The 27,794-nt window shown below is 41.4% G+C and overlaps 1 protein-coding gene across 1 annotated transcript in view; it reads right to left on the minus strand.

Annotated features, from left to right (window-relative positions):
• The window catches only part of PRKDC (protein kinase, DNA-activated, catalytic subunit), a 490,177-nt gene that overhangs the window by 311,540 nt on the left and 150,843 nt on the right, over positions 1-27,794 (minus strand). Inside the window, exons 35-40 of the mRNA XM_030214157.1 lie at positions 22,996-23,154; positions 20,344-20,547; positions 17,604-17,789; positions 13,310-13,414; positions 8,230-8,397; positions 2,751-2,878 (exon numbers count right to left, since the gene is read on the minus strand). Coding sequence (XP_030070017.1) covers positions 2,751-2,878; positions 8,230-8,397; positions 13,310-13,414; positions 17,604-17,789; positions 20,344-20,547; positions 22,996-23,154 — 950 coding nt within the window. The remainder of the gene's footprint in view (positions 1-2,750; positions 2,879-8,229; positions 8,398-13,309; positions 13,415-17,603; positions 17,790-20,343; positions 20,548-22,995; positions 23,155-27,794) is intronic.

The raw sequence follows: 27,794 nt of genomic DNA on the forward strand, positions 1-27,794 counted from the left end.
TAACCCCAGGCATTTTGTGACAATTAGTGAGGGACCTTGTATGCCTGTGCCCGAGAGCCATTTTCTGTCCTCAGAGTTGTGAACTTATTTTCACCCCAAATCTCTTGTAGAAGAAGAAAACTGAAGAACATATCCCGTAAAGAGAATAGTGTCCCTCCAAAAACAATCTGCAGAGACTTCAAACTAACCTAAGTCTCCTATGCTGTTCTCTTTTCATATCAAAGGCTGCATCCTTGCTACAATGCCTTATTCTCCCAAGAGTCAAGGATATAAAAAAAAATGGAAGAGGTCTTCTAGAAAGGAATCTGTCTAGCCCCACATGATAATGGATGGGAGAACTGCCTCAGGCCTAGTGCTTACCAGCAGACTGAATGCTATGCACTTTCAACACTGGTTACCAAGTCTGAATGCACTTGAGCTCTCTCATATACAATAGTCACTCTACCCCCCCCCCCACCCCCCACCTCTGAGTCACCCCTTTGTGCGACTGTGAGATCAGGGACATTTATCAATCTGTTGGTCATAGCAACCTATGCTGCTGGTCCTGCTTCTTCATCCATCCTTGATACTGATGTACCTATGCAGTGCTGATTCTGGAGTAATCTGCCGTAGTAGTGATTCCAAAATTGGTTTAAGTGTGAAGTGTGTATTATTTTGAAGACTATGTTGAAAGTGTGCACTGACAGGCAGATGATCAAAAGCCCCGCGCTGTTCCAAAACAGTGCTCTAAAATAGTGCTGGAACAGCGCGGGGTGCTATTAGACCTATGATCAGAGATAATGCAGGCAAATTTAAGCAGCACAATTATCTCTGACCATGGGGTAGAAGTGCGGGAGAATTATGCCTGAGCATGCGCTCAGCACAATCCTCCCACATTTGTTTGACAGGTCTGGGCTGTCAAAAGCCCAAACCTGTCAAACACAGGGGTTGAAGGTCCATGGGACCACCAGGCCCTGACTACCCCTGCCCCGAGCAACCCACTACAGGTTAAGTAACTTGGTTTTCTCCAAGAACACACAGGATAGCAAGTCCTCACAGGATGGAATCCTTAGCAAAAGTCCGCCTTCAACAGAAAAATTGGATAAACAAGGCACTGCATAAGGCAGACACCAATATAATTTTGGTAGCATTTAGCCATTTAAAATTTTTGAAAGGCAGCCTGGAACAGAAAGGAAATGGATCTAGGGGTATTAGAGTTAGATTCTAATCTACAAAGAAATTCAGGACTGATTGACCAAACCTGTTTCAATGGGAGTCCTTTTCTAAACAGTAGTGGACTGTTAATGTATGAACAGATGCCCATGATGATCCCCTGCAAATTTCCTCCATTGAGGATTATCTCAAATGGGCTACCCATGACTCACAGCTCTGCCACTATTAGCTATTACAAAACCCTCAGGAGTCAAATCTTCCTGGTATAAGCAAAGAAAATGCAATCTGCTAGCCAATTAGACAGCATGCGTTTGTTGACAGAAACCACTAAGTGTGTTGGATTTACTAAGGGCTTTAGTCTGCTCCAAATAGAAGGTCAAGACTCTTTTGCTATCTAATGTGAGCAGTGTGCATTCACCTTTGTGGACGTGAAGTCTATAGGGAAAAAGTTGACAAAATAGACTGTCTAAGATGGAAATGCAACAATACCTTAGGAAAGAACTTTGCATAAATGTGCAGAACCACCCTGTTGAACAATATGGAGTAAGGTGGATTGGTTACTAGAGCCTGGGGCTTACTCACTCGGTGGCTCTGACATGCAAACAACATGATTTTCTACATCAGCTACTTCAGTTCAAAGCTCAAGTCCAAATTTTGAGGTTCATGACACTGTCGGAGGCTTAATGAGTGGCTTCAATAGAAGCAAGTGCCGCATAAATTGAACTAAAACCTCTACAGAGATGGATTCTCCTCCTCCATGATGGCTATAAGTGGCAAATCCCACTAAAAGTGTATCCTAAAGGATTTGGCCTGACAAACGCCGAAGATATTCAAGCAGTTTTTGAGTGAGGCAGGAGAAGGACCTAGGGCTGTTCTGTCACACTAAATGGCAAACCTCCTCCACTTGAACCTGTAAAGACCTTCTAGTGGAATTTTCCCTGGAAGCCAGCTCGAGGAATAAAATGGGCTCTGCTGCAGATAACTCGAGCTAAGCCTTAGTAAAAGACCCCCTTAACCCTCCATTGCCCCAGGTACAAAAATTTATTGTAAGCCCTCTAGGGACAGAAAAAGTACTTGTTTATAATGTGTACAACCCTTCATACATATAGTAGCGCTATAGAAATGATTATTATTAGTAGTAGTACTAATAGTAGTAGTAGTAAGTACACAACTTACAGAATACAGTGTGAAAAGTCCTTGCCACATTTGGCTTTTAAAACTGCAGATACCTAAATGTAAGGCAGGCCGATACCAGGTTATGCTAGTATTCTATAACAGGATATGGATGCCCAGGTGCCGTTTTAGAATAGACTCATCAGGGCACCTAAAAAGAGGCACTCACTTACAGATTCCCCCCCCCCCCCCCCCATACTCTCACCCTTGTGCCCAACCTAAGGAATATCTTCTCTATTTCCCTCCTGTAAAAGGCTGATACCACCATCTCTCACCATAAAAATAACCATAAATCATCTCCAGCATTTTCCCAACAGCAACTGTTACATTATTTGTGCTAATCATGCTTCCATACATCTAAACCTAGACAAAGCATGATGATAACTATTGGGCAGCAAAGAAAATATGTTTATATCAGGGTTTACCTTCTGGCTATTCGTTTGAAACTTGTAAGAAATAATTCTTCCATGAAGTGTTTGGTATCGCGACAGAGAATTTCAGTCATCAATTTTAACAACATTGTACTCTGGGATAACTCTAGTGCATCTAGAAACTGCGGAAAGAATTTAAATAAATTATACAGAAACACAAATAGGTACTGCGCCTTACAAAATTATAAGCAAAACTTTGTACAATATTTTCTTAATATGTTTCTATAAAATATTAGACTTCAGACTTTTGAAGAGTAAATTGCATCTGTTTTTTAAATATGTGCTCAATGAAGTCCATATATAGCAATTTGTTTAGACTAACATTTAAATAGAACATTTAAATAGACAAAATTGCATAATTAAAACAATCCTATATAATAATTCTCATCTCCAACGTTCTGTGCCTGGGACCGTAGCTCCCTAGGCTGGAGATGGTCTGCTAGGCAGACACGCACTGACGTCACTGACATCATGACACCTGATTCCAAGGCAAGGGGAGGAATAGGGAAACTTACTCCTCCCCCTGCCTCGGAATCATCTGTCACCTCCCGCGCTACGGCCCCCTTGACCCCACCTCCGCGAACCTGTCGCCTCCCCCAGTCTGCCAAAATCCGCCCCCCGCCGCCGTTGTGTACTACGTCAGACGCACGCAGAGGAACTTCCAGAGAAGATGAGGAAGGAACGCGAAGGGCACAACACTTTGGCTGACGGGGGTTTGGGTCCCCCGTCAGCACAGGTACTACACAACGGCGGCGGGGGGCAGTTTTCGGCGGTCCGGGGGGGGGGGGACAGGTTCGCCGGGGGGGGGGGGACAGGTTCGCCGAAGGGGGGGGGCGAGGGGGCCGTAGCACGGGGGGGGGGGGGGGGGGGGAGGAATTGCCTGCCTAGGGCCTGTTTCCTTGCCTTCAGAAACGGGCCTTTTTTACTAGTTTCATATATTTTTACACTAATATTTACCTGGGGTATGTGAACCAGTGCATTTTCAACCTCCCATTGTGTCAGCACTGATGCATGCAGGAGGCTGAAAGCATGCATCAGCTGTCTTTTCTCCAAGCTGAAGAGCCCTAGTTGCTTTAGCCTCTCCTCATAGGGAAGTTTTCCCATTCCCATTCTCGTCGCCCTTCTCTATACCTTTTCTAATTCCACTATATCTTTTTTGAGATGCGGTGACCAGAAGGGTAGATAGTGGGGTTCCCCAGGGGTCTGTGCTGAGACTGCTGCTTTTTAACAGGTTAATAAATGACTTAGAGATGGGAGAAACTAGTGAGGTAATTAAATTTGCTGACGATACAAAGTTATTCAAAGTTGTTAAATAACAAGAGGATTGTGAAAAATTACAAGAGGACCTTACGAGACTGGGCATCTAAATGGCAGATGATGTTTAATATGACCAAGTGCAAAGTGATGCATGTGGGAAAGAGGAACCAAAATTATAGTTACGTAATGCAAGGTTCCACATTAGGAGTAATCAACCAGGAAAGGGATCTAGACATAGTCATTGATGATACGTTGAAACCTTCTGCTCAGTGTGTGGCAGCGGCCAAGAATGCAAATAGAGCATTAGCTATTATTAGGAAAGGAATGGAAAACAAAGATGAGGTCGTTATAATGCCTTTGTATCGCTCCATGGTGCGACAGCACCTCGAATACTGTGTTCAATTATGGTCACTGCATCTCAAAAAAATATATAGTGTAATTAGAAAAGGTATAGAGAAGGGCAACGAAAATGATAAAGGGAATGGGACGACTTCCCTATGAGGAAAGGTTAAAGCAGCTAGGGCTCTTCAGCTTGGAGAAAAGAAAACTGAGGGGAGATATGATAAAGGTCTATAAAATAATGAGTGGAATGGAATGGGTAGACTGGATTGGCCATTGTTGGAAACAGGATGCTGGGCTTGATGGACCTTCGGTCTGTCGCAGTATGGCACTACTTATGTACTTGTAATCCACAACAGAATCATTTCGGTGGTGCAAAAATCTACACATGCATTCCCTATTTCACAAAGGGTACAGACGTCTATGAGGTAAAATATCCCCAGTGGGTTCCACATGATCTTAGAGTTTTACACAAAGGATTAAAGGAATCAAGTCTCCTTAATACCTTGTTTTTCAGCTCACATAATGAAACCTAATTAAAACTGAAGCCTTACTAAACTGGCAGTACTTATACATGTACGTTTATAAAATGAGACAGCTGAAAAGAACATAAGGACAGAGACGGGCAGACTTCTACGGTCTACGTCCAGGAAACAACAAAGACAGACCATGATCAAGTATATATCATCACGTTCATTGTTGATTTAATCTAGAATTGACAATGAACGTGACTGTTGGGCAGACTGGATGGACCATTCAGGTCTTTATCTGCCATCACTTACTATATTACTATGTTACTATGAATGTCTAGTGCATAAGTACATAAGTATTGCCACACTGGGACAGACCAAAGGTCCATCAAGCCCAGTATCCTGTTTCCAACAGTGGCCAATCCAGGTCACAAATACCTGGCAAGATCCCAGAAAAGCTCAATACATTTTATGATGCTTATCCTAGAAATAAGAAGGATTTTCCCAAGTCAATTTAACAATGGCCTGTGGACTTTTCCTTTAGGAAGCTATCCAGACCCTTTCTAAACCCCACTAAGCTAACCACCTTTACCACATTCTCTGGCAACGAATTCCAGAGTTTAATTACACGTTGAGTGAAGAAATATTTTCTCCGATTCGTATTAAATTGTCTACTTTGTAGTTTCATCGCATGCCCCCTAGACCTAGTATTTTTGGAAAGAGTAAACGATTCACGTCTACCTGTTGCACTCATTATTTTATAGACCTCTATCATATCTCCTGTCAGCCGTCTCTTCTCCAAGCTGAAGAGCTCTAGACGCTTCAGCCTTTCCTCATACGGAAGTCGTCCCATCCCCTTTATCATTTTCGTTGCCCTTCTTTGTACCACTCACACATGAAGTAGTGAAATGGCCTTTTCTACTTACAAACTACCAGATTCATGGAGCTTAGTTTATCCACATGTATATTTCTAAAATAGTTACTCTCACTATGTTAGAAAAGGCGCATGTACTCTTGCAGATATTTCAGAAAAGGCTCTGAACTGGCACAACCTCTTTAAATCAACACCTGAACTGAGCATATCCCAACCTGGACGTCTGCATTTCCATCTTTAAGTTCTATGTATAATGAGCCTTACTATATCTTACAGGAGTCCAAAACATTGTCATCAAAAGTTAAGTTCTTAAAAGTAAAATATTGCTATTAGCATGCAGATCAGCAAAGTTGATGGGATGATCACATTACATGCAGAGTACATGACAAAGTAAAATCCAAACACACCCCAATTCCTAGCTAGTGATGCTAAGGCAGGGGTGTGTTGGTAATTTTTTAACAACAGGCTCTTTCTCCGGACATAGCCAGCTCTGCAGTTGGAAGGGTCGGGGCGGCCAGGGGGGTGGGGGAGCAACACTTGCCTCTCTCTCCTCCCTCCCTTCGTGCGGGCATGCTAGGCATACCTTTGCTGGCAGCCAATAAATGGACTGCCACCACTCTCAACGTCTTGCTCTGAGCAGCATGCTGGAACTTCTCTCACATGCTCGAGAAGTCCCAGCCAGCTGCCTAGAGCTGGAAACAAGGAGCGGGGAGCAGCAGTAGTCTATTTACTTGGCTGGCAGGGCTCAGCATCCCCACCAGCAAAGTAAAAGAGAATTCAGCAGGGGGCCCAAGCCCACATTTTGGGGGCCAGTTGTTAAAGTAGCCACGGAGGGCTCTACTTTAACAACCAGCTCCCAAAATTCTTAAAAACTTAACAACCGGCTCTTGCGAGCCTGTGAGAGCCTGCTCCAGCACACCACTGTGCTAAGGTAAAATAAATCCTAGCTAGTGATGCTAATGTAAAATAAAATCCAATTTAAAATTCTTTACATAGAGCTATGTAGCAGCTGAAAGGTGAAAAGGAATTAAAAAAAAAAAAACCAAAATAGGAAGCAGGTATAAAGCAATGGCTGCAGTGATCTGGTGAAACATCTTTTTACACAAGCTGGAAAAAAAACAGAGTAGTAGGTCTGATGGTGTATAGGAAGCCATTTTCACATGTTCAAAGCCTTTTAAGGAAAGCTCTAGAACAAACTTCCAAATCAACATACAATACAGATCATGGGATGCATTACTGCGACTGTTTACAGCTGCTTCTTATCTGGCAATTACATTTGTACTATATTGCAACGCTTCTCTCATGTCTATTTGCTTAGTGAGTTTGACTGTAAGCCCTCCTGGGGACAGGGATATACTTAGTGTAAATATAAAGTGTCCTTTTACTAAGCTATGTTAAATACTAACGCATGCCTAACACAGCTTAAAAGGGCTTATTGCGGTACACGCTCAGGCATCCTTTGGTAAAGCAAGACAGTAACATGGGAAAACCATCAACAAAAGAATTTTTTTTTCTGTGGAGGGGGTGTGTTGGGGGGGGGGGCAGAGTTGGCATTTCTGCTCTAATCATTTAGTGCATCTACATTACTACATGCTGATTACTGCAGGATTAGCATGTGAGCCTTTACCGCCTACAAAATGGGTAGCAGTAAGGTACTACACACTAATTTTTGTTCAAGGTCGCATGGTAACAGCTACATTAGCACATGAAACCACTTAAAAGCAATGAAAAAGTCTTAATGGGCACCAATCCAGTAATTTATCTCAGCAAAGCACCCATAAAAGTGAATATAGTTTTACATTGTTTATATATTTTCTTTGACTTCGGCAATGCAACTCAGCAGTCTTACTTTACCAATGAGCATAAAATGCATCAGAATTGTTTCTGGTCAATATTTTTAATATTTAAGATTCAAAATTTCAAAGTTTTAACTCTTCATTTATTAAAGTATACACTCATTTTACCTTTGAAGCAAGAAGTCAGCTAGGGGATATGTTCCAACATTAGTGCATGGCCATTAATTGAGAAAATAGAAAATCAGTCATTTATTTTCTGGCTGCAGGAAATATGGGCTTAGTGTGTGGGGAAAAACCCACATAAGGGTGTGCTTCAGCCAACTTTTCCCGTAGTTTGGTAAAATGACCCCTAAGTTTGTACCTGAGGCAATGGAGGGTTAAGTGACTTGCCCAAGATCACAAGGAGCAGCTGCAGGATCGGAACTGGGTTTCCAATAATCTAGCCACTTGGAAACTCCTCTACTTATCTCTCTTTTCCATCTCTACTGGTCGCTGCTTTTCTATATACTAGAGAACCCATAATCGCAAGCAGATAGAGTTAAACCATTAGACTGCACAGTTTTTTCTCTTTACTTTTGAAACCATCATAGTATCACAACACCTAGGAAACCATACATTCATACAAGAAATCTATCCTTAGTCATTTTGAGGACCGTTCTTGTACTGAATTAAAATGTCAGTCAGTTCATGTGAGAAAATGCTCATTCTCAAGATCAGCACTATTACCACATACTGACCTTTTTTACACAGTCCACATAATTATTGTACTTCAAGGTTCCTTTAGGGAATTCATCAGATTTTAAAGGGAAATTAAAAGCTACTAGTTGGTCGAGTGCATTCTTCAGATCATTAAGACTGTCTCCAGTAAGATTAGTGAAGAATGGAAGAATGATAATTGCTTGACTCTATAAAGAAAATAAAACACATTGTAGAGATTTAACCAAAAAATAATCTAAAATAGTAAAGTTCTGTTGTTAAATGATTAAAAATGCATTGCTTAGTAGGATGCTTGACAGTATGAAGTCAATATTGAATCAGCAGTTTTGTGCTGTGCTTACACAAATGATTTTTTTGCTTTTTTAAAATTATCTGAGACCCTTATGTATATAGTGTTACACATACAAATCCACGATACATATGGTGCTACACATAGGCCGTGTGATGGCATTTCAGGAGCAGGGCAACCAATCCAAACAAATTGTACACATAGACATGGATATTCAGCCCCTATATATCACGTTCAATTTAGACACGGAAAAAAAAGATATAAAAATTGGCCTGTCCCAGACAAATGTATAATTTATGAGTATAATACCAATATTCCAGATCTTATGCATAGATCTTATATACAGAACCCCTTTTTAATTATTCTATATATAGAAATATTATGCTTATATTTTGTGACACTACCTATACATATAGTGCCACTGAATATAGAAACGATTGAAATTATCTAGACTAGACAATTATTCCCAAGACATTTAACTAAAAATTGACCCATACATAAAGCATTCATACAACAATCTTAATCTTCAAACAATATAAGAACAGTCATACTGGGTCAGACTGAAGATCCATCTAGCTCAGTATCCTGCTTCCAGAAATGACCAATCCAGAACACAAATATCTGGCAGAATCCCAAACAGCAGCAAGATTCCATGCTACAAATCTCAGGTATGGAAGTAGCTTTCCCCATTTCTATTTCAATAGTAGACTATGGACTTTTCCTCCAGGAACTTGTCAAAACCTTTTTTTAAACCCAGATACTATGTAACTTTGCAAGCCTATGTGCTTTGAAAATAAGCAACATAGTGTATTGATGGTTGCTATGTGTACTGCCTCGTAGTGGTTGTGAAACATAGCAATACCTGTTATCTCAAAAAAATAGAAACCTCCCTCTTATAATCTGCAAAGTACTATTGCAACACTATATTCCTGTGGTATGCAAAAATATAAGAAAGGGAAAAAAGCCTCTGTACCCACACCTTCACCCAATAGACATATAAAGGGTAAAGAGGATTTAAGCTGGGTCAAAATCTCTTCATAGGTATAAAAAACCTTTTCATACTAAATTCTACTAAAAGTCCACAGAAAGTTAAATTTTAATGGATCCACCCAAAATTCTGATGGAAAAAAAAAAAAGACACTTAGCTTTTGATTCAATTGAAGATACAAACGTGCATGTAAAGTTAGAGATATACATACTCTCTTATCCTCTTATTTGTTGAACAATACCTATTGCCATGGCACAAGTGGCACCCTGTGGTTAAACTGTAAAACCTATCATTTGAAAGCTGTTGACAGTGACATATAAAAGTTAAATATATTTTTACACTTGGTTTCATTATATTATTCTTTGCAAAACAAAGGAATGTCCATTCAAATTGTTCCTTCTCTCCCCTATGCATGTGAGAGAGACACACAATACTGACGCACACACACAAGCAACACAATTATAAACACATATGTGCAAACATGCAGAGAATATGCAAATTCCATGAGCCATGCTCTGCAAAATTTCCCCAATTGTTCACCCTCCTTTTGTAATCTTTCCATCAGGGCCGGCGCAACCTGGTAACCGCAGTAAGCATGGCAAGGGGGCGCCGACCTCTGGAGGGTGCCACAAGCCATAATTACCGCCACTGGCGGCTCACAGTTCTAGCCCTAGCTGCAGGCTTCGGTCCCCACCTATGCCCTCAACTCTCCGACTGCCCTCTTTTTATTCCTGCCGCCCTGAATTTAAATGTTTTATTTTACCTCAAAGTTGAAGTGGCAGCGGCAGTGAAAGAAGCAGGCTCGCCTCAAGCCTTTCCTTTGTGTCCTGCCTTCCTCTGATGTAATTTACTGTTTCTGCAAGGGCAGGATACTGTGAGGGAAGGGAAGGCTCAAGGCAAGCCTGCTTCTTTCACTGCTGCCGCCACTGCCGCTTTGACTTTGAGGTAAAAGTTTTAAACACAGGGCGGCAGGAATAAAAAGGGGGATGTTGTGGGAGAAGAGGGTGGGCAAGTGGGGGACTAGGTTGGAAATGGAACTTGGGGGCTGAAAACAGGGGCAGGTGGGGGATGGGGGATATCATTGGACATGGATGGGAAGGGAGGGGAGGGAAGACAGGGAAAGGAGATGCACATGGATGGAGGGGAGGGAAGACAGTGAAAGGAGATGCACATGGATGGAGGGAAGGGGAGAAATGCTGAACATGAATGGAGGGGAGAAATGCTGAACATGGATGGAGGGGAAGGGAGAGAGAGAGAGGAAGGAGATGCATACGAATGGAGATGAGGAAAGAGAGAGAGAGAGAGGAAGGAGATGCATACGGATGGAGATGAGGGAAGAGAGAGAGAGAGGAAGGAGATGCATACGGATGGAGATGAGGGAAGAGAGAGAGAGGAAGGAGATGCATACGGATGGAGATGAGGGAAAGGGAAGAGAGGAGAAAAACTGCACACAGATGGAGAAAATAGGCAAAAGCTGGATCCACTCTATACCTCCTCCAGTCAAGTGTGCAGAGGATACAGCTTTTACTTATGGATGTAGGGCAAGAAATGAATAAGAAAGGAGGAAAGTAAAGAAATAAATGGAAAGGAAGCCCTGGAAACTGAGTTAAGAGAACAGATAGCAGCAGAATCAGAAACTGGGACCAACATGATCAGAAAAACAAATTCACCAGACAACAAAGGTAGAAAAAAAATCATTTTATTTTCACTTTAGTGTTTGGAATATGTCCAATTCGAGAATGTACATCTGCTGTCTTATTTTGCAATGTGCTTCTTTCTGTTTTTCTGGTATTGTGTTGCATGCAGGGTCTAGCTTCTTAGGATTTCAGGTTAATGTTTCAATCTATATCACACTTACAAAAATTTCTACTGGGATTTTAGTGACACTTGTTCCTTGCTAATAAACAAGTTCTTTTTAATTTAATTAATAAATTATAATCCACCTTTCTGATAAACCCAGGTTCAATGTGAAATACACACAACTAAGCTTACATCAAAACAAACTATCACTCTAGGTTACATTAAAACAAAAATTTCCTATCACCAAGATTTCACATCTTGTCAGATTGGAGGACTCTCATTTCTAGCTGAAAAGGTATTTCAATAAATGGCATAATTCTCAGTGTGTATTTGAAATACTTTTTAACAGCAATAAAGATGTTGATAAAGCTACAATGACACTATGAAAAAAAGGAGAATTTTTTTAAAATAGTGCTTAACACATTAATTGGTTAAACAATAACAATAATAAAAGTAAGAATAAATAAGTGTGATTTATAACCAGCTGCAGTTGTTTGAAGCAGAATATTTTGAACACCACGTGGTAATACAACATTAGAATTAGAATAGTTCACCAGTGGTCCCTATTTAGGTATTTTTGTGGTTAAACAATTATCAACCATAGCGACCATGGTGGTGGTCTTCAATGACAATGTTTTTTGTTTTGTTTTATGTGCCTACTGTTAAGAATTTTCTCAGGCATGGTCCACAACTATGGAACAATGTGACATTTAAGAATTTTGTTTCTTTTTGACAGAGAATGTAAGCTCTATTTTTGAAATTAACTGAATGATTTTTCTTTTTGTTTTAATGACTACATGAATAAATGGAATGAAAACAATTACATATGACATCTTCCATGTCCTGTAGTGTATTAAACTAAACACTAAGAGTCCTGTTTACTAAGGTGTGTTAGCATTCTTAACATGCCCACAATTAGTGTGAATGCTAACCATGTAGACGCCTGTAGCGATATTGTAGGCACGTACACAGTTAACGCGCATACATGGTTAATGAGTATTAAAAACGCTAACGAACCTATAACATAGCTTAGTAAACAGGGCCCTAATATTACAAATTCTCTCATAGAATTTGGTCTTCTCTTCCACATGCAATTTGAAGCAATTTTATAATTAAAAGGTCATTTTATATTAAACTAGCCGTTAAGCCCGTTAAAACAGGCGAGATTTGTGTTTTGCAAAATGTAATAATTCTCACCTCCATCCATCCATGTGCAGCAAACCTCCTCTCTCCCCTGCCCTCCCCTCCCCCAATCCATGTCCAGCAACCCTGCTCTCTCCCCTGCCCTCCCCCTCCCATGTCCAGCAGCCGTCCTGTATCCCCTGGCCTCCCCCACTTCCCCCCCCCCCAGCAACCATCCTCTCTCCCCTGCCCTCCCCCCATGTCCAGCAGCCCTCCTCTCTCCCCTGGCCTCACCCCATCCACCGGATCCTCCCCCCCATATCCAGCAACCCTCCTCTTTCCCTTGGCCCCCCTCCCCCGTCCACCAACCCTGCCCTCCCCCATGACCAGCAACCCTCCTGTCTGCCCTGCTCTCACCCCATGTCCAGCAACCATGCCCTCTCCCCCCTGCCCTCCCCCCATGTCCAGCTACCCTCCTCGCCGCCGCTCCCTCCCCCCTCCGTGCTGGGCCCCCTGTACTGACCTGACAGCGCCTCTCACCTCTGTGTGAAAGCGCTACAGGCAGCAGCAGATCGCTCTGCTGCTGCCTGCAGCACTTCCACATGGAGGTGAGAGGCGCTGTCAGGTCAGTGCAGGGGGCCCAGCACGGAGGGGGGCGGGAGCGGCAGCAGGGATGGGGGGGTGGAGGTTGGTGCGCGCGATGTTCGTTTCCAGGCTCCAGCGGCAGCGTCCGACAGTCCGACTCCGTTTCCCTCTCTGTTCTGCCCTCTGACGTCATCACGTCTTGACAAGAGGGCGGGACAGAGAGGGAAGTCTCTACTACGCATTTGCAGTTGAGTCGGTCACTTGCCATTTATATGTTTGATATACAAATGTGGAAAACTAAAACAAAACATCTTACCTTCAGATTAAGTCCTAACTTCTGATCAGTCAAAATGCTGGTATATGTATTAAATACAGCAGAAAAAGCTTCATGATGTGCATTGGAAGACACAGAAGAGTCAATCTGTGGAAATAAAGAAAAAAATATATAGTAGGACGGGCATAATCGAACACGAATGCCTATCTCCATGGGCGTCTATGTCCGAAAACGGGTACGTGAAGAGGCGGGACAGACCGTATTTTCGAAAAATGGACGTTTTTCAGCTGGGCGTTTGTTTTTTTTTTTTTTTTAGCAATAATGGAAACTAAAAACGCTCAGCTGAAAAACGTCCTAATCCGAGCCATTTGGTCGTGGGAGGGGCCATGATTCATAGTACACTCGCCCCCATGACATGCCAGGACACCAACTGGGCACCCTAGAGGTCAGTGCGGTGGACTTCAGACAACGCTCCCACATGCATAGCTCCCTTACCATGGGTGCTGAGCCCCCAACCCCCCTCCCCCAAAACCCACTACCCACAAATGTACAACACTACCATAGCTCTTAGGGGTGAAGGGGGCACCTACATGTGGGTACAGTGGGTTTTGGAGGCCTCCCATTTACCAGCACAAGTGTTACGGGTGGGAGGGGTGGGCCTGGGTCCACCTGGCTGAAGTGCACTGCGGTACCCACTAAAAGTGCTCCAGGGACCTGCATACATGCAGGCCTCTAGGACTTGTTGCTGCTATATAACATTGGCACACCAGTTGACACCTGAAGACTAATCTCTCCGAAAACGTCCTTTACTGGAATAAGCACGCTTACTCACAGTTAACTTCAGATCAGAGGTTGTGCCCCACTGGCAACGAGTCTCCCTGGTACTGAGATTAGCAGTAGGTCAGAGCTGGCAGAATGGTGTACAATTACTACTACTACTACTACTATTTAGCATTTCTATAGCGCTACAAGGCATACGCAGCGCTGCACAAACATAGAAGAAAGACAGTCCCTGCTCAAAGAGCTTACAATCTAATAGACAAAAAATTAAGTAAGCAAATCAAATTAATTAATGTGAACGGGAAGGAAGAGAGGAGGGTAGGTGGAGGCGAGTGGTTACAAGTGGTTACGAGTCAAAAGCAATGTTAAAGAGGTGGGCTTTCAGTCTAGACTTAAAGGTGGCCAAGGATGGGGCAAGACGTAGGGGCTCAGGAAGTTTATTCCAGGCGTAGGGTGCAGCGAGACAGAAGGCGCGAAGTCTGGAGTTAGCAGTAGTGGAGAAGGGAACAGATAAGAAGGATTTATCCATGGAGCGGAGTGCACGGGAAGGGGTGTAGGGAAGGACGAGTATGGAGAGATACTGGGGAGCAGCAGAGTGAGTACATTTATAGGTTAGTAGAAGAAGTTTGAACAGGATGCGAAAACGGATAGGGAGCCAGTGAAGGGTCTTGAGGAGAGGGGTAGTATAGCGACCCTGGCGGAAGACGAGGCGGGCAGCAGAGTTTTGAACCGACTGGAGAGGGGAGAGGTGACTAAGTGGGAGGCCAGCAAGAAGCAGATTGCAGTAGTCTAAACGAGAGGTGACAAGGGTGTGGATGAGGGTTTTGGTAGAGTGCTCGGAAAGAAAGGGGCAGATTTTACGGATGTTGTAAAGAAAGAAACGACAGGTCTTGGCAATCTGCTGGATATGAGCAGAGAAGGAGAGAGAAGAGTCAAAGATGACCCCAAGGTCTCGAGCTGAGGAGATAGGGAGAATGAGAGAGCCATCAACAGAAATAGAAAACGGGGGGAGCGGGGAGGTGGGTTTGGGGGGGAAAATGAGAAGCTCGGTTTTGGTCATATTTAATTTCAGCCACATTCAAGGTAAGAACTAAGTTCTGCAACGTGGCTAACATGTGAAAGGGATCTAAAACTGGCTTACAAAAATGGCCACTACCTCATGGACTACCGGAAACAAAACAGGGCACACTCTGACCCAGTAAGCAGGGGGAAAAGCACCATGGGAGTAGAGCCTACCAACTACCAACATCGTGAGCATTTGCCACAAGCTAGTGGAATCATGGAGCCCAATACCCTACACCCACCACAATGCATTGCTGATGTGACTCTGCATGCGCATAACAGAAACGTTGTCACACTCACCCAAGAGCCACATCAGAACCAGGGAAAGGCTGTCACAGGATAGAACACATTCTGCTGTCATAGAGGTGGGTACGGCATTTGAGGCTGGCATAGAGGCTGGAAAAAAAGTTATTAAAGTGGGCTTTTTTGGTGGGAGGGGGTTAGTGACCACTGTGGGAGTCCGGGGAGGTCATCTCCGATTCCCTCCGGTGGTCATCTGGGCAGTTGGGGCACTTTTTTGGGACTGGTTTGTGAAAAAAAAAGGGTCCAAAAAAAGTGACCCAAAATCGCGGTAAAAACGTCTTTTTTTTTCGATTATCAGCTAAAGACGCCCATCTCTCCTCGGCCGATAACCACGCCCCAGTTCCGCCTTCACCATGCCTCCGACACGCCCTCGTCAACTTTACCTGTTTCCGCGACAGATTGCAGTTGGAAACGCCCAAAATCACCTTTCGATTATACCGATTTGGGCACCCATGGGAGAAAGACGCCCATCTCCCAATTTGGGTCGCAATATAGGCGTTTTTCTCTTTCAATTATAAGCAGGATAGTAGTCTACAAACAACTGAAAGTTTTAAACACTGATTCAGTTTCAGCCAAACAGACAGCCCTCTTGCCACCTTTCTAGGCATGGTAACTCAAAAGGGAAAATGGCAAAGTGAATGTTTTAATACTCTCTGCTATGCTGGATTGTTGTTCCATACATTCACAGCTGCCTGTTAACTAAGGGCCCTGTTTACTTAGCGTATTTAGTGCTCACTAACCATTACTGCACTCTGTGTAGGCGCCCACAATATTCCTATGGGCACCTACACAACGAAAGTTAATTTTGTGCACGCGTTAAAAATGCTAGCGCGCCTTAGTATATAGGGCCCTAAATTTGTCTCAACTATGCCACTTACCTGATTTACAAATATATCCTTCAAGAATGTAATAGTTTTACCCAAGTGGTACAGAGCCTCTAGAAAGACAATATTAAGTGTTATTTGTAACTCAGATTTGCTAACTGGAAGTTGCTGGCTCAAGGATCATCATCAAAATCCATCGCTACTCCTGTATCAACTTTTAGGAGTAGTGATGGATTTTTTTTTTTTAAACCAAGAACTTTAACTGGCTTAAGTCTTACATAGTTCATTTTGACAAATGAGGATAGTTTGATGTCAGTTGACACATCTAATTAAAAAAAACAAACAAAAAACCTTTTACTGGCAAAGATGTGTTATTCTAAATAAACATAAAACGAATGTCTACTGCACATCCTTAAAAATACTTGAAAGGAGACTGCAGAAAAGAAATCTTACAGGGTTTTAGAAAGAGCCATTAATAGGCCTTTTCAGATGATTCAAGGGTAAAATCATAGAAGATTTATATTTGCAGTCCAATTCTACTAAGTTAAAAAAATAAAAACATGGCTCTTGATATCTTGAGGCCAGCTATATCATTTCTCAGAGCTCTTTGTCATAAGCTCCCATCACTACCCTAAACCAAGACTTCAGCCAGCCATCACTTCTGATGCACTTCTCTCCAACCATCACTACAGCACTAAATGGGGCACTCTTACCCTGAGACAAAACACTTATGGCCTCCTCTGTGGAAAAAACATCCCAGTCCCCATAATACATTTTTTTCATCAGCCATATACATATTTCTCCAAATTTTGTCTTTTACCTAGTTACACTAAAGTTTTTGTACTATTCACTGCGATAAGCAGCAAGCCCTTAAAGCCACAGTAAACCATAGTAGTATCATCTCACCAAAGAAAGAGAAATCATAACTGTTTCTAAAAGCGCATTCCCTGAAAATATGATTTAAATTTGTTGGCACTGAAAGCCAAATTAGAACAAAAGCCTTTTTTCCAACTTGGTGCAGGTAGGCAGTAGGGGTATGGAAGACACCTGAGCTGTCTGTAAACATATATTAGCTTTACAAAGTTATCCACCTCTATCTAATTATTATGTTGACTGTCTTAATTGAAACTTTAGATATGTGGAAGTTGAGGAGGCTAGATTTTATTTTGTAATCTAAATGATTAAAGAAAAACACAAACAGGTACAGTCCAGCATATATAAGATTCTGTTCTTATTTACTATATTGCCATCACTGTCCATTTCATACACTGTTTAATTTTTTTCATGTTTTTACCTTCACTAAAAAGAGATTTTATTTTTACAATTCTCCAGGCAAAGTTTGCACCACCAGACAACAAATGCATTACCTGAAGAACTTTAGCCAGTAAGGTCAGCACTGCCATTTTACTCTCAGGAGCAGAATTCTTATCCCACCAACTGTCCAGTTTTTTCCAGTTCTGAAGTACTGCAATCACCATCTTAACACCTTGCTGCTTCCTCACAGTGCGATCTCTAAAGCACTGATCCAACATTCCATTCAGAATCGTACCCACCTTCAAAGGAAAAAAAAAAAGCTTGGATTTATCTGCTGTGTAATAAAAGTGAATTTTAAAGATTGTTTTTCAACTCTGCCTTGACAGACCAGTGCACTCGGGGTCTCTCCCTTGACAGACCAGTGCACTTGGGGTCTCTCCCTTGACAAACCAGTGCACTCGGGGTCTGTATTTTTGAAAATGATTGTTTAACTTTGATTGTGTGAAAATAAGTTGGAATGTAGAAGATAAGACACAGCTCTAATTAATTTGGTATGTGAAGGGGGAGGTGGAGTATGTTTCGAGTTCAGACTGGCTACCTGGACTGAGAAACATGTGACCACATTCCCACAGTATGGCTTGTTTACCAAAACAGAGAAATTCTCAAGCATTCTGTAATTTTCCTTAGCTCTGAACATGAGTTCTAAGCCTAATAAATAAGGGAGGCCTCTTGCAGTGAAGCTGGAAGCTCATCTATGGGTAGACACACCGCATAGAACCAGACTCCTAGTCAGACTCCGGCTTCGTTGAAAAAGGGGCTTCTCTTAGCTGATGTAAAAAGCCTGGATGTAGAGATTAAGAACCAGTGATGGATGTATGTATAATGCTTGTTTATTGCTTCTTTTCCTGGTCTAGGAACTCCTAGCATTGCTTGGATATAGGGACCAGTGATGATTGTTTATAGATAGGTATTGTTCAACTACAGATGGGTATTATCGTTTCTTTTCAGTTATATAGCTAATCATTGTGTATATAGCTTAATCATTATATATATATATATATATATCTTAGATTTTAGAACCTCTAATAAAAGTCTCATTTACCTAATACAAATCCAAAAGAACCCACAGTAATTACTGAGTAGTCTATGTTAGTAAAGCAGGCTGTAAAACCAGGACAGAACACTGCTGTCAACTGCTATATTACTATGAGACTCACTTTCAAAGCACATAGACTTACAACGTTGCAGAGATTGCTATGTAACTTTATAAGTCTATATACATTGAAAATGAGCACCTGTTATACAGGTAATACCCAAGGTTTTTAATAAAATAGGCTGCCAAGCCAAAGATTTGCGCAAAATGCTTTACAAGAAACATATATAAATAAACCTGCAAATACTAAAAACAAATTGTTTCTAGATCTCACAGTATTTGTGTTTTTAATAAAAGCCACTAAAAGCAAATCTATGGACATCATTGGTGCATTACATATCTCACACATCAACTAATCAACTCTTATCCTCAAAAGCTTGCTGAAACAACTTTCAGATTCTAAAACTCAGTTACATTCCAATCTTAACTAGACAAAAGCACTCAATGGAGAAGGGTAGACAGTGGGGTTTCCCAGGGGTCTGTGCTGGGACCGCTGCTTTTTAACTTGTGAGGTAATTAAATTTGCCAATGACAAAGTTATTCAAATTTGTTAAATCACAAGAGGATGCAAAAACTTACAAGACTGGGCATCCAAACTGCAGATGACATTTAAAAGAGAGCAAGTAGAAAATAACGCATTTAGAAAAAAGGAACCCAAACTATAGCTACAAGATGCAAAGTACCACATTAAGAGTTACCACCTAGGAAAAAGATCTAAGTGTCATCATTGATGATATGTTGTAACCCTCTGCTAAGTGTGTAGTGGTGGGTAAGAAAGCAAATAGAATGTTAGGAATTATTATGAAAGGAATGGAAAGCAATACAGATTATTATAATGCCTTTGTATTGCTCCATGGTGTGACTGCTCCACAAATATTGTGTGCAATTCTGGTCAGTGCATCTCAAAAAAAAAAAAAAAAAAAAATAGTGGATAAGAAAAAGTATAGAGAAGGGAGAGAAAAATGATAAAGGGGATGGGACGACTTCCCTATAAGGAAAGGCTAAGAGGCTAGGGCTGATCAGCTTGGAGAAGAGATGGTTGACGGGAGATATGATAGGAGGTCAATAAAATACTTAGTGCAGTGCAATGGGTAGAAGCAAATCACTTGTTTACTCTTTCCAATAATATACGGACTAGGGAGCATAAAATGAAGCTATTATCCAAGAATACATCTCCTTCAGAACTAAAAGTGTACACAAACAGATAGGAATACACTTTTGAAGTTTGACAGTAGTTATTCTTCTCGACTAAAGGAAAGCCTGCCATATTCACAATTGATCAGATTTCACTGTATTTGTTCTAACATAGATTTACAGATTGCCTAATAAATGAAATTAAACTATTCAAAGTGAAGAAATGGCCTGATTTGTTTAAATTAAAATAACATCCTTGTGATTATATATATATATATATATATATATATATATATCTCTCTCTCTCTCTCTCTCTCTCTCTCTCTCTCTCTCTCTCTCTCTCTCTATATATATATATATATATCTCTATATATATATATATATATATCTCTCTCTCTCTCTCTCTCTCTCTCTATATATATATATATATATATATATATATATATATATATATATATATATATATATAGATAGATAGATAGATAGATAGATAGATAGATATATAGATATATATATATATATATAAGCTTTTGCTGTACCAATGGCTGTTGATAAAAAATAAATACCATTCTGGGGTTGTCAACAGAAGATTTCATGAGCTGCAGTATAGCAGTGTTTAAGTTTTTCAGCAATTCTGTATTGATGGTTTCTGAGAACAGACTGTAGAAATATTCTCCGTGGGAGAAACTGATTATATTTCTCTGCGATGTCCCCGAAAGCGGCACAGACAATTTCACTGTATTTAACAAGAGACTGACCAGTTCATCACACTGTGGAAACAAAGTAGAAGTTGACAGATAAGGATGCAAAAATCTATCCAGTATGCCTCATATTCTCATCAATTTGAGTAAACGAGTATGTGTCAACAAAATCAACTCGACGTATTTTTTTAAACCAATCTCTCAAGCCTGTTCTTAACTTTGTCCCATGCAGGTTTAAATTCTATTACTATGCTGGCCTCCACCACCTCTCTGTTGGCTATTCCTAATTTTGTCACCATCTTTTATGCTCTTTTAAGTTTCAAACTAAATTATCTTGCCACTGATGCTTTCTGATAATCTAAACTACCACCAAAACTGATAAGACTTGTCTCTACCATCAGGCTAACCTGTGCATATTGATGTTTGTATCATGACTAGCATAGGTTATCTCAGCCTTCTCAGAAGCTTGTTAAAGTCTTACTGCTACTGTTAGAGTTGTAAGTATAACCTTCTGGAAGTTATCCAGCATTTCTGGAGCCCAATACACTGCACTGCCACTTTGACCACTGGTTGATATCTCCTCTTACGCTCAAATTCCTCATGACTGATAGGTTATCAATAGAAATCAAACAAAATAAAACATGGAAAAGAAAACAAGATGATACCTTTTTTATTGGACATAACTTAATACATTTCTTGATTTCTTTGACAGTCTGACAGAGTGGGAGGGTGGGGGTATGCATGGGGACATCAAAGCATTTCATTGATATTCTAACAGGATGGGTGTTGGTAGGTGCATGCATACCCCCACCCTCTCACTCTGTCAGACTGTCAAAGTAATGCTTTGATGTTTCTCTTATATATACTATCTGCTACCACATTTGCTTATTTCCGATCTGACGAAGAAGGGCAACCTTTGAAAGCTAAATCAAGAAATGTATTAAGTTATGTCCAATAAAAAAGGTATCTCATTTTCTTTTCCATGTTTTATTTTGTTTGATTTCTATTGATAAACCTTTAAGAGTGGACTAACACGGCTACCACACCTCTCTACTCATGACTGATACAAATGCAATAAATAAATAAATATCCAGGAGACGACGACATTGACCTTAGCTTGTGTTTATCTTTCCAACCAAAATTTCCATTTGCTTATCCTGTACCCATCCCCCTTCTGCCTCTTCTACCCTTGCTTACCCCTCTCCTACTCCTTCACCCCTGTCCTTCTCTACCTACCTATCACTTTTGTTATTCTTATATTTAACTTTTATTTTCTCATCAATACCCTGTAATCCATATTACTATGTGAGCCGCATTGAACCTTTGAGTGGGAAAGCGCCGGGTACGAATGTAATAATAATAATGACTCAACTTACAATCAAGCTTCCTCCCTCATTTCTTCAACCCCTTACCCTGCCTGCCCATACTACTGCACTCTGTGTTTCTCTCAAGCATGTTTAGTTTTGTAACAGTTCTGGTTGCCGCTACCGCAGCTGGCAGGTTATTCAGGCATAGGGGGACACACTGTAATAGCATAATCAGTCAACAAGTTCCATACACAGTAAACAGTAAAACTAAACAGAGGGTCTACTTTTCCATGTTTGGCTAGACCATTGTCTGGATACAAATCTTCATAAGCATCTGTGGCTTCAGATCAAATTCTTCAATATTCCAACTCAACAAACGCTACTTACTCAGTGCCAGCTAAAGCAAAGATCCACAGAAGGTGAAATGTTGTCTACTACAACCTTTACTAAAACCCACCTTTTCACCACTGCTTTTGGCCCCTAGCCACTACTCATTTGCCCTCCCCCCTTGTTCCTTCTCACCCAGTACTTCCCTCGCCCCCTTTTTTTGTCTTGTCTGTCTGTATTATTTTTAGATTGTAAGCTCTATTGAGCAGGGACTGTCTCTCTGTGTCAGGTGTTCAGCGCTGCGTGTGTCTGGTAGCGCTATACAAATGCTAATAATAATAATAATACTACACATATCATAAGTGTTCTCTTATCTTCCCAAAATCTCAAATTACCTTCCAGAGCTGTCATCAAGCTGGCTAGCACTGAAAAAACATGACGCTGATCCCAAAATTAGATTCTGCCATAAGTAAGATTAAAGATTCTGCCACTTAAAGATTCAAAATAAAAAAAAAATTCCCCCACTTTCTCTAATCTCAAGATCATCTCTTCTAGGGTTTACTATTTAACTGAATTCAGCCTCACATATGAGATCAACTAGATGAGTAAAGCAAAGGCTGAGACAGTTTTTCATTCTTATAAAAAGAATTTTATTGAAAGTGAAACTAAATAATAATAATTAAAAAAAAAAAATCAGCAGCTTTGATCATTTCCAACCACCCCTTAACTATTTGATCTTTTCACCAGTTTGCAACCTAAAGACAAGACATTCAGAATCTAATACCCAAGAACTGAAGTACACTTCTAGCAGAGCTACAATGTAAGTCTACCTACATCAAATAGAAAATATGGATGAAACCGTCCTATTCAAATGCCTTCTTACCTGTCCTCCTAAATCAAAGGCCAACTGAAGCAGTCCATCAGCAAGTCGCTTACTGCTAATGTCAAGTGATGGAAGTGATTTCCTTTCATCTCCTGGTGCAATGCCTTTGTATACAACTGAAAGAAGCTTTGAGCCAACTGTGAACTGCAGACCTGCAGTCTAAAGAATAATGTGAACTTATAATAAATGTCAATATCTAATATAGAAGACTAACAAGGAGCACAAGATACATGCATTGTGCAGTTAAACAGTCTCGCCTTCAAAACAGCTTATGGAGGAGTTTTATACTGATTAGAAGAGAATTTGACAATAGGAGAAGATGAATATTTATGTTAAGGGAGGGAAATAGTGTATTATGTAAATGCTTGATTGATAAAGTATGATTATGTATGTTTTACTGATAAAATATGATTATGTATGTTTTATTCTGGTTTTATTTTATTGCTTATGTTTTATTTGTCATCCACTGAGCATTGTTTAGACCACGCAGGATATAAATCTGTTAAATAAATAAATCTCTCTCTGGAATTCTCAATGTGTTCTTTTCATTTCTTTTCATACTACAGCAGCACCTTATGTTACCCCTCACAATTCTGAAATTTAACAACATCTTTACACATGTTGAATATACTTCTATATAAACTGGAAGTTAACGTACATTGTAATATTCCAGAGTTGCTATTCCTGCTATGGATGCAATGTTTATGTTTATTGAAGTTCTTATATACCACCTTTCAGGGCACAATAAAACTGAAATAGAAAGACGACAGCGAAGATAGAAACAAAGTCAAGACAAAAACCAAAAAAAGGATGGTTGCAGCTGCCAGAAAATGACCCAGAGCTCAGGTGTCCACGGCGAATGCTCGAGAGAATAAGTAGGGCGTCAAAAGACTCCAAAACCAAAGGTAGGATAATTCTGTGCAAATATCAGTAGGAAAGGAATTACAGAGAAAAGACAGAGAAGAAAGTGAAACGGTGAGTGGATTTGTCTAGTTAAATAAAAAGGGGAAGTGGTGAGATGGTGACAGTCAGAGGATCGAAGGGAACGGGAAGGCCTATAGGGAATAATAAAACACGAAGGTAAGAAGGGGTGCCGTGGTGAACAGTTTTGGAAGTCAACTTGAGAATCTTGTGGTCCATACGGCATTTGACAGGGAGCCAGTGGTGTTGCTTCAGGAGGGGAGTTACATAAAAACGACAGGCATGAGTGAGCTGTATAGCTGTATTCTAAACTGTTTGACGTTTTCTAAGAGCAATAGACAGGAGGCCGGTGTACATGATATTAAAGTAATCTAATTTGGATGTAACTAATGCATAAAGAAGAGTCGCACAGCTGTTGTCATCAACTTGGGGGTAGAAGCAAGATTTTGTAACTGCTGAAATTTTGGAACGAAAGGAGATGGCAGTGTCAATATGAACCTCTAAATACTTAATGGTGTCAACCAGTTGAATGGTGGCCCCTCACACAGGGAAGGTGCAACAGCTGGAAAGGCCTGATAACAAGTGATCCACTGGGCCACCGTTTTGAGGATTTAAAACTAAATGAGTGGAAAGCCGGCCATCAACCTTCATCAGGCATAACTGAAGCACAGTTAAGTAGGGGATGACTGGTATTTGAGACAAGACCAATAAGATATCATCCGTATAGATATAGCAATGGGTCTGGGATTCTTGGATTAGTGTGGCAAGAGGATTAAAATATGTTAAGAAGTAATGGGGACAGGACAAAACCTTGGGGAACACAAGACAAAGGAAATTTAGTGAATGAGGAAGAAGGAAGAGACAAGAAAAGCCCTACCAGAAAGGAAGGAGTTGAATCATGGGAGTGCAGTCTCAGAAATACCCAAAGAGCCAAGCCTAGAGAGAAAGTGACTAATGAGGTCAAAAGCAGCATAAAGATCCAAGGACACCAATAGAAGTGAATTGCTACGGTCCAAGTTAGAGTAACAGTCATTCAAAAGGGAAGCAATAATAGTTTCTGATAAGAGATCTTTCCGGACACCTGATTGGAAAGAATGAAGAACATTAGAGGCTTCAACATGTTGTGTGAGTTGTAACAGGACAAATCACTCCAATAGTTTAGCTAAAAAAAAGGTAAGTTTGAGACAGGGTGGTAATTAGAGAGAAGGAAATTATCTAAGGATTTGTTCTTCAGAACAGGAAGGATCAAAGCTGTTATCTTGTGAGAGGGAATGGAAACAGGTGCAAGGGACTGGAACCAGTTGAGAGGTTATTAACAATCATAGCAGAGGCAAGAGAACTGAGACCATGTTTGGTCTCAAGAAGCCAAGGGGAAGGTATTGGGTCTAAGGAGCAAGTTGTCTTCTTAACAGATCCAAATATCTTCTCGAAGAACACCAGAGGAAATGGGAAAATATGACCAGGTGGATGACAATGGCTCAGGATCCTGTGGGGAAGGAGACAGGGGAGAGGGACTACTACTACTACTATTTAGCATTTCTATAGCGCTACAAGGCGTACGCAGCGCTGCACAAACATAGAAAAAAAGACAGTCCCTGCTCAAAGCGCTTACAATCTAATAGACAAAAAAAAAAGTAAGCAAATCAAATCAATTAATGTGTACAGGAAGGAGGAGAGGAGGGTAGGTGGAGGCGAGTGGTTACAAGTGGTTACGAGTCAAAAGCAATGTTAAAGAGGTGGGGCTTTCAGTCTAGATTTAAAGGTGGCCAAGGATGGGGCAAGACGTAGGGGCTCAGGAAGTTTATTCCAGGTGTAGGGTGCAGCGAGACAGAAGGCGCGAAGTCTGGAGTTGGCAGTAGTAGAGTAGGGAACAGATAAGAAGGATTTATCCATGGAGTGGAGTGCATGGGAAGGGGTGTAGGGAAGGACAAGTGTGGAGAGATACTGGGGAGCAGCAGAGTGAGTACATTTATAGATAAGTAGAAGAAGTTTGAACAGGATGCGAAAACAGATAGGGAGCCAGTGAAGCGACTTGAGGAGAGGGGTAGAATGAGTAAAGCGACCCTGGCGGAAGACGAGACGGGCAGCAGAGTTTTGAACCGATTGGAGAGGGGAGAGGTGACTAAGTGGGAGGCCAGCAAGAAGCAGATTGCAGTACTCAAAACGAGAGGTGACAAGGGTGTGGATGAGGGTTTTGGTAGAGTGCTCGGAAAGAAAGGGGCAGATTTTACAGATGTTGTAAAGAAAGAAACGACAGGTCTTGGCGATCTGCTGGATATGAGCAGAGAAGGAGAGAGAAGAGTCAAAGATGACCCCAAGGTTTCGAGCTGAGGAGACAGGGAGAATGAGAGAGCCATGAACAGAAATAGAAAACGGGGGGGGGGGGGGGGGAGTGCGGAGGTGGGTTTGGGGGGAAAAATGAGAAGCTCGGTTTTGGTCATGTTTAATTTCAGGTGGTGTTGAGACATCCAGACAGCAATGTCAGACAAGCACGCTGAAACTTTGGTTTGGATGCAAGGTGAGATATCAGGGGTAGAAAGGTAGATTTGGGAGTAATCAGCATAGAGATGGTAGGAAAAGCCATGGGATGAGATTAATGAACCAAGGGAAGAAGTGTAGATAGAAAAGAGGAGGGGACCAAGAACAGAACCCTGAGGTACGCCGACAGGCAGAGGGGATAGAAGTAGAAGAGGATCCACCAGAGTGAACACTGAAGGTGCGGAGGGAGAGGTAGGAAGAGAACCAGGAAAGGACAGAACCCTGGAATTCAAGTGAGGACAGGGTATCAAGGAGTATGCTGTGATCGGCAGCGTCAAAAGCAGCGGAAAGATCAAGAAGAATGAGGATGGAATAGAGACCTCTGGATTTAGCCAGTAATAGGTCATTGGAGACTTTAGTAAGCACAGTTTCGGTTGAGTGGAGAGGGCGAAAACCAGATTGTAGTGGGTCAAGAATAGCACGTGAGGAGAGAAAATCAAGGTAGTGGTGGTGAACAGCACGCTCAAGAGGGACAGCAAGTTACAATAGGGAAAGAGAGAAAAGAAACCAGAAGGGAAGAGACTTTGGAGGCAAACAACTCTGCAAAGTCTTGGGCCAAAAGGGAAAGGGGGAGAAGAGGGGAACCAGAAAGACCAGAGACACTAAAAAGAAAAGCTGCCTAGGACAATTGGGAATGTTATGAATGAGCTACAGTGGGGGAAATAAGTATTTGATCCCTTGCTGATTTTGTAAGTTTGCCCACTGACAAAGACATGAGCAGCCCATAATTGAAGGGTAGGTTATTGGTAACAGTGAGAGATAGCACATCACAAATTAAATCCGGAAAATCACATTGTGGAAAGTATATGAATTTATTTGCATTCTGCAGAGGGAAATAAGTATTTGATCCCCCACCAACCAGTAAGAGATCTGGCCCCTACAGACCAGGTAGATGCTCCAAATCAACTCGTTACCTGCATGACAGACAGCTGTCGGCAATGGTCACCTGTATGAAAGACACCTGTCCACAGACTCAGTGAATCAGTCAGACTCTAACCTCTACAAAATGGCCAAGAGCAAGGAGCTGTCTAAGGATGTCAGGGACAAGATCATATACCTGCACAAGGCTGGAATGGGCTACAAAACCATCAGTAAGACGCTGGGCGAGAAGGAGACAACTGTTGGTGCCATAGTAAGAAAATGGAAGAAGTACAAAATGACTGTCAATCGACAAAGATCTGGGGCTCCACGCAAAATCTCACCTCGTGGGGTATCCTTGATCATGAGGAAGGTTAGAAATCAGCCTACAACTACAAGGGGGGAACTTGTCAATGATCTCAAGGCAGCTGGGACCACTGTCACCACGAAAACCATTGGTAACACATTACGACATAACGGAT

The sequence above is a fragment of the Microcaecilia unicolor genome, chromosome 1 (genome assembly GCF_901765095.1).
Source record: "Microcaecilia unicolor chromosome 1, aMicUni1.1, whole genome shotgun sequence".
Taxonomy (NCBI): Eukaryota; Metazoa; Chordata; class Amphibia; order Gymnophiona; family Siphonopidae; genus Microcaecilia; species Microcaecilia unicolor.